The following is a 13,843-nucleotide window of genomic DNA, read 5'->3' as shown; positions in this document are numbered from 1 at the left end:
TCCAGATTTGATTTTCTACGGTATCTTGTCAGACACACAAACCAAGATGATCAGGTGTGTATTCCTTTTGACAGTGAATTATAGACAGTCCATCAAAAGTGTAAATATTGGTATTCTTATATGACAGAAATAACATCTATAAAGCATGTTTGTTTGTTTTTCTAAAATTTATACATTTTGGGTGATGCAATCTCAGCATGTGTATCATAAAAAATAAAGCAGCTCAAAACATTTTACCAAACTCAACTCCTTGGCCATAGCATTCTAACAAATTTCCACTTCTGCCAACGGAATTCAGTTTTGTAACATTTTCCATGTATTTGCTGTTTGGACAATATGTAAAGTTATTTTATCACAACTGTGCCCTTATATAGTTGTCATGAAAAACTGCTCACAGCATGAATAGCTGAGGTAGATGTGGTGAAGCATAATAAATCACTTTTGTGAACTGTATAAAAATGTGATTTAGAAGAAAGTTTCCAGAACTGCAGTTTGATTGTAAACTGCAGGCTTTTAGCAGTATTTTACTACGTGTAAGTGACCAGGATATGAGCTTTATGCATTCAGCTTCAAAATTATTTCTTGCATGCGTTATAGCTGTCAGGAGGGAAGATTCATCACTGCTTTGGCTCATAGTATCTGTTGAAACAGAGCTATGGCTGTATATACACATATTTAATACTTGTCACAACCTGATATTATTAATATGTTCTGGAAATTTTCTGAACGATGGACTAATGTCATATCTACTGCATAAAAGCAATACAAATCTTGAATGTTTATGATGCTACTCTTCTTCCTCTGTAAAAGAATTAGTATAGATTCTTTTCCCTTTATTTCCTCATTGCCAGTCCCTGGGACATTGTGAATGTGTCCATATTCGTCCTTCCCACTGTTCTCTCCTCCTCTTCCCTTCACACCTTCTCACTCACTGTTCCTTTGATATTTTCAATCATTTGAAGCCACCGCTGGCTACCTTTCAAATTGGCTGTAACATTTATCAAGGGACAACATTCTGCTTAGGCTTGAGACGTGAGAGCTCGGGTGCTCTCTGCATAGACACGGGTGACGATGCAGCCATGGATACCAGCATTTGCATCAGAGCAGTTTGGACCAGCACACTGTTAAATGAGCCCCACTGGGTCCAGGAGCCACTGCTTCCAAGCATAGAGTTTGATGACTTTACAGTTCTTTATGGTTAAAAGTTGAGGGAACTTAAGACCTAGGAGGTGTCTCCATCTCTGCTTTTTCTGGTTTTCACTATAGCCATTTCCTTTCCAGTGCTTCTCATTTCTCTCTGGGATATGCTGGTTTTGCAGTGGAGATTAAATGCAGGGTTGTACATATGTCCTTAGCTCAGGTTAGTATCCACCATAGTAGTGGGAAACCCTTTTTGAAAACTTAAGGAAATGTGAAAAAAAAGGAAGAAAAGGGTGACTGTACACCCATACATACTGATTTGTGAGTAAACTGTTTCTTCACATTTGCTTCCTTGCCATCCCCTTCTCATAAACACACCCAGACATACTCCATGGCCTTTGCTAAATGACCTGTCTGTATTTACTAGAGCTTGCTGAATATTTAGTTCCATATCTGTTAAGTTGCTTTCAGGGCAGATGGGGGCATCCTCTAATTTATTGTTCCTTCAATTAATGAAGCCTGTTTTAAAGGATCTGTACAGTATTGTAGTGTTAATCTGCAGCCTCGGTTTTTTTTTTTTTGAATGCAATAATATTGCCCTCTATTCTTCATGTACCCCCAGCTCTGTGATTTGATATCTGTGATTTGATAACACTGCCATGGAATTCTCGCCTTCAGGGCATTGTTCCAAGTGCAAAAGCAGAAGACTTTCAGAAAAGCCTTAAGGACTGTGTTTGAACAGGTCCTGAGGATGACACAAAGATACAATCCAAACCTTTTTGACTTTGTGTTGAGATCCAGTCTAAGCACAGAAGAGCAGAGAAAACTAAGTCTCTGTGAATAAAATGTATCGAACTCAGAAAGGTTTGAAGTACACCCCAAAACTTGATTAAAACCAAATGAGGTTAGATGTTGAAACCAAAAGAATGATATATTTTATTTAATAGTAAAAAAGGCAAAGAGATAGAAAGAGAAAAGAAAGAAAGAAATAGAAAAAGGAGAGGGGGGAGCGGGGACAGGGAGAGTGACAGAGACAGATTAAGCAGAAACATATCACCCTTCCATGGATCCCAACAATGTCTCGTTGTTTCCCTCCAACTGGTCTTCCTGGTGGTGAGGGTCCCCCACCAAAAAGTATAGAATCCAGTGAATTAGTATACATTTGGGCCAGATGGGAACACCCACGTGCCTTCTCTGGGGAGGTCAAATTTGACACTGTCCCTTGCAAGGCTGTGGATCTGTTGCATCATTTTGTATCATGGGCAGTGCTCTGGTGCAGGGTCTGGGGACCCTTTTGGGGGTGGGCATTTGATAGGCCATGACATTCCATCTGCTGTCCCTGATGTGGATGTCCCTTAGATGTGGCTTTCCCGAGGCGAAGGGTCTCCACAGCTGAGCTGATCTGCACAGCAGAAGATGGGTGTTCACTGCCTCTCACCAGAGGCTTTTTCACCACACACCCAGAACATCTCTCCCCACCACCCTTTGGTGTGAGGGTCTGTTCGAGCCTGGCAGCTGATAACCCTGGGGCTGGGCCTCCACCCCGAAGGTGCTGGGCTTAATCCTCCTGTGAATGTATTCTTCTCCCCCAGCCAGACCTGAGTCACTGTATGTGATCTCCACCAGTTTGCAGTGCAGGCCCTCAGTCAGGAAGCACGTTCAGGGTGTGGTGGTCTTCCATGCAGTTTTTTTAATACCGCTTTGCTATAATAGGCAAAAGTCCTTCATAAAGATGTTTAAGCTATAAACCATCAGTCTCCAACACTTTGATATCATGTTATAATAATTTTTATATGTTGTTTAAAATAGTCTTTATAATCCATTTACTCATAATCTCAGAACCTGTTATCTGGTTATCTGTACAGTGACCATTGAGAAGTAAGGTTTCATTTTGGCTTTATTGTTTTTGACTTGTGCAGTTTTTCAAAAACAAAAATTACTTTGTGTCTCAGGTAAGCTTCTCTAGAAGATTGGAGTGGACAGACTGTCCTTGAGTACAAATTGCTGCATGCTGAGTTGCTTTACACATCAAATGTATTAACTTGTAATTGCCTGATTTGCCCATTTCTTTTTTTTTCCTAGTTTGACTTTCCATTTGTAGACGTTTATCGGGTGAAGTGTTTTCAATTTACATCAAAGCTTTCAGAAGACAATGAAAGCAATGTCATGGACATAGGAAAGAAACGTTTTGGCCAGTTCTGCAGAGATCATCCAGCCTGCTGCTGTAATATTGTTAATAGCACCTGGAACTGTGATGGAGAAACTCTGGATAGTTCAGCAATTGAAGTGAGGTAAGCTTCGATTTTTCTGTCTATATAGCAGAACACATTAAGCCTTCTCATTGATGTTCATAAAGACATCCCAGAAAGATGCCTGTGCATAGCAAATTTGAGTCTTCTGATAATAAACCTAAATATTTTTGTTACAGTTTTGAATCCTTTCCAGAGAATACTGCGACCATATGTGTTGTAAATGATCACTCTGAGTGAGATGGATGGCCCTACCTTTGAAGTCATACTTACTTCTTAGGAACTGGTATTATGTGCTTAAAGTGCTGAAAGTGAAGATGGTGTTGGAAGGATTCTTTTCAAATGAGTGCAATGCCTCATTAGTCTGAGCAATAGCTTTTCCTATTTAGCTTAAGTAAGCTTCTTTGTCTTACGGAAATACTGAGTATGTCCCCTACTTTGTGTTTTGGCACACAGCACAGAGTCTTATCTCCGATCTTTGCGTACAGAGGAAGAATTTTGCAGTTGTGCAAATACTCAAATTAGCAAAGAAGTTTGTGAAATTTGAAAGGGGTTTTTTTTTGTTGTTTGGATTAGTTTTGGTTGCTTGTTTTGTTGTTTTTAGAGCAAAGGGAACCAAAACCATAGTATTTACATACAAGTGTGTTCCACTAAAACATAATCACTTAGCAGTCCAAAGGTGAGTTTTATAAATGCTGTATATTGTAAAAGATTGGCTCATCTAAGTGTCTATAGAACTTCTTGTGTAGACAAGGGGAGTAAAAGAGGATACATGAAAGCATCCAGCCCTCTTTGCAGGGGAGGATTGAATCAAAAATGAGGGTGTGGTTCCTGTAGTCAGGAGTAAGGAACTTTGTCCAGCTGCTTGAAATTAATGGATTATTACAATTAAATTATTAGAATTAAATATGTGGCACCCATTTATGTCTTGTTAATTGATTTCTATATTTTTCAGGGTTCACTGCCAGTTAATGAAACTGTTTGCAAGGGGAATTGAGGAAAACTGTAAAGATGAAGCTGCCTACAGCCAGAGTAGTGTTGAACAATTACTATAAACATTGTTCCTCCAATGGGGAGAAGAAAAAAATAGAAGCTCAAGGAAATTGAGTAAATATGCATTTTAGTCAAATTGACAAGTATTTTAAACTTTTAGATTTTTTTTTATGGCTTCAGTATAATTTTAGACATCTTACTGCATTGTGTCATTTTTTAAAAAAACCATTGTAATCATTAAAATATATCTTGGAGCAATGTAATCTGTTATGTTAGAAAAGAGAGGGTTGGCCTATATCTATGTATTCATGATGACTGATGAATTCTCTGTGCTTTTCTAGAGAGCTAATTTTGTAGTTGTGTTGCAATAATATCTAAATGTTATGAAACATTGGACTTCCCACTGGCACCAAGGCAAGACATTTTCAGTGTCTGAGAAGATGTTTTCTGCTGGGAGTGTTATGTAGTTGCATGTGGCTTAAATGCTGGACAACGGTGTTGTCATTCACATCTTTTTTTTTTTAATTAAAATCTTTCATTTTGTAATTCTGACAATACCTTGCAACTTATCAATGCAATTCAAACACACATTCCTGGCTTTAAGTAGTAATAATAATAATAGTGTACAAATATTTGAAAAATAAAAGCACAACTATATACAGGTCACACCTCATCCTATATATTCTGTCTTTGAAGGCTTCCCTGCATCATGCTTTTTGGGATTATAAAAGGTTTTATGACTGTTTGGATGATACCAAATACCACACAGTGCAACTGAAAAGTCTTGCAAGCAAATTGCAGGAATACTTGTATAATATCAGGAAGGCACTGACAAGGGAAAATATAAATAAGTTCTCAAACACCAGCAAGTTTTAATTTTTTAAAAATATCTAGTATTAACATATTAAAAGCTTCCCTCTTCAGTACACAATTCTTTGGACATTCTACTCCATATGTTAAAATGTCTCTGCAAAATAAGATGTTGAAATGTTAACTTTAGAAATATGATCTGATGATTGGAAGTCCTTAAAATAATTTAACTAAATATGAAACAAAATAATTTGTTTTGTGAAGCCAAGGGAAGAAACTGGCATCTGACAAATCATGAATGCACTGTGCTGATTTGTTTTTATAATAAAAAACATTAGACTGTCATATAGAGCTATGGAGTGATTATTTAAGTTGTGTATAGTTGTGTATTGTGGCACATACATGTTTTGTGTCCGGGATTGGGGCTAAATTTTGCTCTTCTTGTACAGACTTATTCCTGTTTGAGGACAGAAGTTAGCCCCAGTTCTATTTTATCTTTTTATAAGTGTTCTTTTAGGTTTAAAGTTCTCTTTAAAACTTACTGTGTCTGAGGTTTTTTTTGCATCCAAACAGCTGATGATTCTGTATTCATGTATATTTATTGGTACTTCTGTCATCCAGCTTGTGTTAGGTTCATGTTTCTCATATATTTGGTCAATGTAAGCCATGGTGATGGGTCATTTCATTACTGAAGCACTTGAATATTGTTACAAATGGCAGGTTATTTTTTTCTATTGAAGCTATTTACATTCCAGTTTTGTGTATTATCAAAATTGTGTGCTATATCTCTGTTACAAAGTATTATTCATATTGCTCTATACGACAAAAAGCACTTGCAAATTATACTTGCCTCAAGTACAATCATACGAAGTTTAGGATCTTTATTTTGTTATATAGTATTTCAGGAAAATACTTGAATACTTTTCCAAAACTACTGCTCTTTGCTTTCCTTATTAATACAATGAGTTGAAATGTTGACTCATCCAATGTTTTTCTGACACTTGTAACACAGGTGTTACATATACTGTATTTTTAAAGCCATGTTTAATGAGTGAAATAGTACTTTTGAACTAACATCCCATTGAAAATGAAATTATGCAGTTCTACAAATGTGAATATTTTTTGAAAGTGTCAGTTGTTAAAAGATGTCTGCAGTAATTGTGGTTAATTCATGAATATTGTGAGAGTACCCAGACTTCCAAGTTACAGTAATTCTTGTGCACACTCAGCTTACAAAGAGTGGGGGAGTTTGAGGCATTGCAGCTATCCAGAGCACATTCTCATCAATGAGAACTGGAATAAATACTAACCAGCTCTCTCCATTAGTTTACTAGCAAGTCATGAGACCCCTACTTGAAAAATGCAGACTTAATCTCATAGTGAATGTATATTGAAATGCTTTGAATATTTGAGTATCTGCAACTGAGTGCTTGTTGTTTCCAAAGAAAGCCACAGTGAAGGTCTCCTTTTTGAGAAAAAGCCACCAGAAAAGGACAAAAGAACATTGTATAGTATGGTAAAGAAGTGTGAAGTAAATAATAAAAACATTGCAACATAATAAAATTAAAAGGTCTTAGGTAATAGAAAAGCTGCATAGTTGCATTTGAATAATTCTATTGTAGCATATTAAACTAGCAAAGCACCATATGTGAGTTGTATGACATGTCCAGTTTGTTTTTAAGAGAGCTGTGTAAGTAATATCTGCTTACATTTTAATTCTAGGGATTTTTTTTCTCGGAATGTAATCTTAGTATGGAAATTATGTATAGGAAAACCAACTTTGATTTTTCTTTTTTCCCAATCTTGCTGGCTTCAAGATTAGAAAATGAGTTCTGTTTTATGATGCTAGGGCATTTCATTAAAAAAATAAAACTGCATTGTACAACAGTACGTTGGTTTTCTTCTTTTCACAACTTGATTTGAAAAAAAATCTCACTGACAGAAATCCAGCAGTAGTGCACTTAGTGTAACCACTGTGGGCTGATCAAACCAAGAGAAGCAATTCATAACCTTCCAGTGGGGCTGATACAGCTTTGTGGCAAGTGTGAGTGTGAAAAAACACTGAGAGTGAAGGAAAGCAACTAGTGAAGCTGGACTTAGGCTAATACTAAGCAACTCTGCCAGGGCAAACTAAATATGAAACTTACTATAATGCAGATATTTAGGGTTGCTATTATTATGGAAGTGAAAAGAAACTGCTGTTCTAAGAAGCATGAAATATGTATTATACTATAAATAGTATAAATGGATGGGGGATCTAGAATTTTGTTGCCATAATTACTAGAGATGAAGTACGTATTCTAATAAGTAAAATGTGTTCATTGTAGATAAACAATGGGCACAGGAGAACGTGTTTTTCAGCTCTGTAGACACTTATGCTTTTGAAGTGTATTGGTTTTGTGTGGCAAGGTTTTGGTAGCTGGGGGGCTGCAAGGGTGAGTTCTGGAAGAAGACAACCCAGCCAGCTCCAAGATGGACCTGCCACCGGCCAAAGCTGAGCTCATTGGATGGCATTGCTAAGCACCTCCATGATAAATAAAAAAGGGTCAAAAACGCTGCTCAACAGCTTTGAAAGGAGTGAGTGGAAAATAAACATCCTGGAGACACTTAAGGTCAGTGGAGAAGGAGGAGGAGGTGCTCCAGGCACCAGATGAGATTACCCTGCAGCCAGTGGAGGACCCCACACTGGAGCAGGTGGATGTGCCGTGAGGAAAGCTGCAAGCCATGGAGAGCCCATCTGGAGCAAGTTTCCTGGCAGGGGCTGCAGCCACGGAGAGGAGCACATACAGGAGTGGATATTTTTGGCAGGAACTGTGGTCCATGGGGGACCATTTACTGCTCAGGAAGGAGAAAGAAGTAGGAAAATGGTGAACTCATTAGAACCCCCATTTCTCCATCCCCCTGTGCTGCTCAAGGCAGAGGGGATGAGCTGAAAGAGTCAAAAGTGAAATTGAGCATAGGAATGAGGCAGAGAGGGAGGAGAGGAGGTGGTGAGTTTAGGTTTGAGTTTGGGTTTATTTCTGTCTTACTCTGGTATTAATTGGCAATAAATTAAATTAATTTTCCCCCAGATGACTTTGTTTTGCCCCTGATTAATTGCTGAGGAGCCTCCCTGTCCTCAGCTTGACCCATGTGCTTTTCATCATTCTCCATCCCATCCTGAGGAGGATGGTCTAGAATCAGAAATTTCTCCAAGCATGTGTCTTGCAATTCAAGTATTAGAATAATAGAATCTTAGAACCGTTTAGGTTGGAAAAGACCTTTAACATCATAAAGCCCAACCCTTAAACCAGCATTGCCAAGTCCACCACTAAACCATGTCCCTAAAGGCTGCATCTACATGTCTTTTAAATACTTCCAGGGACAGTGACTCAACCACTTCCCTGGACAGCGTGTTCCAATGTTTGATAATCCTTTCCACAAAAAAGTTTTTCCTAATATTGAATCTAAACCTCCCCTGACACAAATTGATAGGAACTTGGAATGAAAGGGACTTTAAAGATCAGCTTGAGTCTAAAGCTGATATTGGCCTCAACTCGAGGCCATTTCCTCTAGTGCCTCTTGTTCTATTGCTTTTATATAGAAAAGGAGACCGACCCCCACCTGGCTACAAGCTCTTTCCAGGTAGTTGTAGAGTGTAATACAGTCTCCCCTGGGCCTCCTTTTCCTCAGAATAGGCACACCCCTGTCTCCCTCAGCATCTCCTCACCAGACTTGTGCTCCAGACATGTCCCCTGTTCTGTTGCCATTCTCTGGACATGATCCCCTCTTCTAATGAGGGGCCCAGAACTGAACACAGAATTAATTTCCTTAGAACTCCTGCCTTAATCCCTATGAAGTAAATGAGTAATAGGAATTCATCATTTTTATTCTCATTAGTGACATTGCTCTCATTTCAACTCTTCAACAGGAGAGTTAAGTAATTCAGTGGATTCTAACTGGTATTTAAGTTGCAGTAAATGAATGAATTTGAATGAGTCCATAACGAAGCAACAGTCTTCCCAGAGTTCTGTCTTACCCCCTTCTATGTACATGATGGACATCTTGCAAAGCTTATGCATGTTCTTAATTCATGCATGACTAGTCCAATTAATTAGAAGGGGGTGGGGCATTCATTCTTCAGTCATGCCTTTCAAATACTCTGCAATGAGTATTTGCAATCACAATTTTTTTGTTCAATTTCCTACTGTTTAGAAATGATTCATAATAGGTACCCACCAAAATTGTCAATGAGGTTGTCTTCAAAAAATTTTGTCTCCTTTGAGACTATTGCATGTCTGAAAGGGTGATTTGCTCTTGTTGGTAGCTATTTCACCTAAGGTGCAATTTTCTGGCTTATTTCATAGAAATCCTCCACCAATAGATAAAATTAATAGGTTTTAAATTTTTTTTTCAATATTTCAATAGTGTAGGACAGAAAAAATGTAAAGGAAAAGTAATTATTCATAAAGGAAAAATATTGAAATAATAACAGAAGTGATGCAAATTTAAAATATCATGAAGACCAAATTCTGGAAAGAGAAAAACTGCAGAACAAATATTAAAAAGAAGAAAAATAAAAGAGGAAACAAGAAAACAAAACACAGATTTTTTTTTTTTTTCCATTTATTTTTCTGGAAAGCTTTGCCTGGGTACGTGTACTGTAACTGCACAGTAAAGCTAGCACTAAAGGTTTGAGTAGATTGCTGTAAGTTTGACTATTTACAACTGGTAGAGAGAATAAAATCTTCATCACTGTTATGAAGACATATTTCTAGAAAAATGCTGGGTCGCCCTCTGTATTTCCACTCACAAACTTTACCATAACAGCAGCATTGCTGGAAGAGCTTTTAAATGAGAATTGTAAAAGCAGCTTCATGGTTTCCTGTAGCAATGTGCAACATCCGGAAATGACCATTTAATTTAATCTGCTGAGTATTTTTCATGTTAATATTTAGCAGCTGTATTTTAGGAAAGGGGAGATTGGACAACAAGAAGAAATGCTAGATTACTGTTTCAATGCTGCTGAGGTCAAGGTGGCAACTCACCCCAGCTAAGGGTCTGTCCCATAGACCTTGTAACATCGGGGAAGTCCCCACAGAAAATGCTTCCCTGCAGAAATACCTGTGTGGTTCACAAGAATGTGTTTGTGCAACCTGTTTTTCTGAGCTTTCAGTGACGTATATTCTGCAAAGCAGATTAGCCATCAAAACTGATTTCTTAAAGATTTTTAGTTAGAAACCCTTGGTCACTCACTTAGCTGAACATCCCTTGCTGTATTTACATGTGGGCACAGAGACCAGCTTGTTCCCTTTGGGTAATTCACTGCCTGGGCTATTCTGTTCCCTCTCAGTCTCCTGTTCTTTGCCTAAACAGTGTTACTATTCAGACAGAGAAGGAAAAACCCGACAACATTCAAGTACCTATTGATAAGAAAAACTGCTTGAAGATGATTTTTGTTTACCACCAAAGAAGGGGCTCAGTAGAAGAGAACTGGTACTGACAGGGTTGCTCTAGAATGAGTAGCTGCATAAAGTCTTCAATCATATCAGATACTGTTTAGTACCTAGATACCATGTTTTCATAGAATGCTGTCTAAAGCTCTGATGGATGAATTTAAGGAAGATATTTCCCCTCAGCAATACCTATCAGATAAACAGGTACTCTGAGGATTACTCTGCTGGTAGATGCTGCCCTGCCACAAGACGAAAAAACAACGCAATAAGTAGTTCTCAGATGGTTGGAGCCTCCTATTACCATTGCTTCTCGCAGTGTTTGAATTTTCTACGGAAAACAGGCAAAACCTGAACACCTGGGTGTTGCTGTGGTTGTAATTTTCTAATAAAGACTTTCTCTTTCACCAGAACAGCAGATAGTACTATTTGTTCTCCTCTGTGTGTAGGCAAAGCTTTGAGCCAACAGAAGCATTTGTATTTTTTGCTGCATAAAAGATTTTACAGACTCAGTGGAGGAAGGTGAGATGGGGAAGAAGCACAAGGTTGCTGTTTTCTGTGCTCAGGGAGTCCATCCTGAAGCTTTTGTGGTGGGAACACCAGGCAGTAATGGATGGATCAGTGCAGAAGAGGTATGCAGTGAGCAGGAATATCCAAAGATCAGTGGCTGTGCAGACTCAGCAGTCCAAACTCACCCACCCAGTAAATAAAGCATTGCACCATGCCTGTGTCAATTGCTCAGGTTTGGGACTGAAGGCCATTGCTGTCTGCCCTGCCTTCATTTGTTGGAGGAAATTTCACATCCATCAGGAAATGAGGTGCCCATTGTCTTTGAGTGGGGACCTCAGACATTTTAGCAGAAGAGTGCATATTTTTGATGACGATGCAGTTGTCTCTCGTACACGTTGAAATGTGTGCTGGGAAACCCAGGTCTGTACCAGGAGGAGCAGGTGGGTATCTCCATGGCTGGGCAGCCAGTGTGGGTGAGCAGGGGTGACCTGTCGCCCCCAGGAGCACCGATGTGGAGCATGCCTGGCAGAGGACCTCGGGTTAGGATGTGCATGGCATTGATGGCTCTGACACAAGCCACACTGCCTCTAGAATGCAGAAGTGACACTGGGAGCTACAACCAACAGGGAGCAGACAAAACAGCTTGTACAAAGTAGAGGAGAGGGCAGAGATGGTGTTAAAAATGTCTGTAATGGACTTGGTGACTGTGGACTGCTGTGCATCAGAGTTGCAGGAGCTGAGCACAGCCAGCTCACTGAAAGCAATGAGGCCTGGAAACAAGTGCACTGGCAAGTCAGGTCTTGATCTAAAAATAAAGCGCTTGTAGGTGGTTATGTTGTACTACAAAGGTTGAAAGGTCCTGATGCAAGTCCCAGATGCAAGTCACTAAGACAGTAAGCCTGATCTCATGAGAGGTGGCCTCCAGCAACTTACTCATGTTCCATTGTTTAAGTAATGGCTTGGGCAACATGGCTTCTGAAATGCTCTGGTGTACAGCATGGTGGCTTTTCTATCTACCCAAAGCTCTCTCCAAGCTCCTATTTGCTCATTTGCCTTTCTCTCCTCACAGCCAACTAGGCCTTGAGGGGAAGCCATATGAGGAAAGGCTGAGGCCACTTGGTTTGTTCAGTCTGGGGAAGAGGAGACTGAGGGGAGACCTCATTGCAGTTACAACTTCCTCGTGAGGGGAAGAGAAGCGGCAGGCACTGATCTCTTCTCTGTAGTGACCAAGGGAATGACCTGAAATTGTGTCAGGGGAGATTTAGGTTGAATATTAGAAAGAGGTTTTCACCCAGAGGGTGGTTGGGCACTGGAACAGGCTCCCCAGGGCAGCAGTCACAGCACCAGCCTGACAGAGTTCAGGAAGTGTTCAGACAATGCTCTCAGGCACACAGGGTGACTCTTGGGGTGTCCTGTGCAAGGGCCAGGCGTTGGACTTGATGATCCTTCTTAGTCCCTTCCAACCCAGCATATCTGGCGATTCTGTGAATATCAACCTGTTAAAACCTCCTAATGAGCAGGAAGAATACTGACACTGGAAGGTTGCTGCATCATGACCTTTTATACAGTGCAGCAGGGCCTATGTAGTGCACAAGAACTCAGGTGGAAGGGCACAGCCTTGTCATTTGGGTTTGTGTCACATGCCAGGTGGCATGGATGTGTCATGGAGAGGACTGGTGCAGTGAAGCATCCATCGTGAGTGACTGAAGAGCAGCCCTACTGCTGCTGCTCCTGTGGTACAACATATTTTTGACTGTGAATATTTGGGAGCAATTTGATGTGTTGAAATAATTGTGACAAAGGTATATTTGTTTTCAAGGCCTCTTCATGCAGGTCCACTGGAAGACATGCTTGCATTCTTGGATGTAGTCCGAGACTTGCAAAAAACATCAAATATTTTGCTGTAACCTCATTTTTCTCTGCTCAAGAACCTGTCAAGATCTTGTTTTTCCATCTTGGCTGACACAGTGGTGTCAGTACAGAGAAGGCTTGCTAGCCTGAGCAATGCTAAACATCTGTGAACAGCACAGTGCTCAGATGTCACTGGCTGGCCTGCCTTGGTGGAGACACATCAGAGGAAAAAGGCTCAGCACGTGCTGAGTCTAAAGGATAACCCTTGAAAATGACACATCTACAGAAAATTGCACACACACAGGTTTTGCCTTTGGGTAGAAGCAGATTATTTTGCATACAAATATGAGCAGATGGAGACAGCACAGAGAACTCTGCCTATTGCTCTCCCATGTGCACTGATTGAATCTCTGAACCTGCAGTCTAGTTACCATATTGGAAATATTGCCACCAGCTTTCAATAAGGAAAGAAATACAGCTTTGTTTTGCATGTGGAGTCTTTGTATTACAAATCAGTGCCTATAATCCGGGAAAAGAGAAGATATTTTTCAGTAAAATATCAAACAATGTCTTTACATGCAGTTATATACGTCACTTGTTTTTCCACACCCTAAGATGCAGTGGAGAGTTCCAAAGTTTAAATAATTTTATGATAATAAACCCTCTGGTACACTGTTTAACAATTCTGTGTGTTAACGTAAATACTTTTTAATCTACCTTACTGCAGTGACAGCTATTCAGTGTTTTGAGTCTGACCTGATCCTGCAGCTCCCTCTACTGAAAATTAGTTCCCTTGAAAGTAACTCCACATTTCAAAATACAGCAGTTATTTTTAAGGTAGTCTGGCAACTCCATTTC

The 13,843-nt window shown here is 39.7% G+C and overlaps 1 protein-coding gene across 1 annotated transcript in view; it reads left to right on the top strand.

Moving 5' to 3' along the window:
- The window catches only part of CERK (ceramide kinase), a 42,079-nt gene extending 34,997 nt beyond the window's left edge, over positions 1 to 7,082 (top strand). Inside the window, exons 14-16 of the mRNA XM_008642585.2 lie at positions 1 to 54; positions 3,223 to 3,431; positions 4,345 to 7,082. The exon at positions 1 to 54 is cut by the window's left edge and continues 149 nt beyond it. Of these exons, the coding sequence (XP_008640807.1) occupies positions 1 to 54; positions 3,223 to 3,431; positions 4,345 to 4,444 (363 nt within the window). The 3' untranslated portion in view covers positions 4,445 to 7,082. The remainder of the gene's footprint in view (positions 55 to 3,222; positions 3,432 to 4,344) is intronic.
- The last annotated feature ends 6,761 nt before the right edge of the window (positions 7,083 to 13,843 follow it).

This window comes from Corvus brachyrhynchos, unplaced genomic scaffold (genome assembly GCF_000691975.1).
Source record: "Corvus brachyrhynchos isolate BGI_N302 unplaced genomic scaffold, ASM69197v1 scaffold239, whole genome shotgun sequence".
Classification (NCBI taxonomy): Eukaryota; Metazoa; Chordata; class Aves; order Passeriformes; family Corvidae; genus Corvus; species Corvus brachyrhynchos.
Note: the sequence above shows the minus strand (reverse complement) of the source record. Positions and strands in the feature narration are given on the sequence as shown.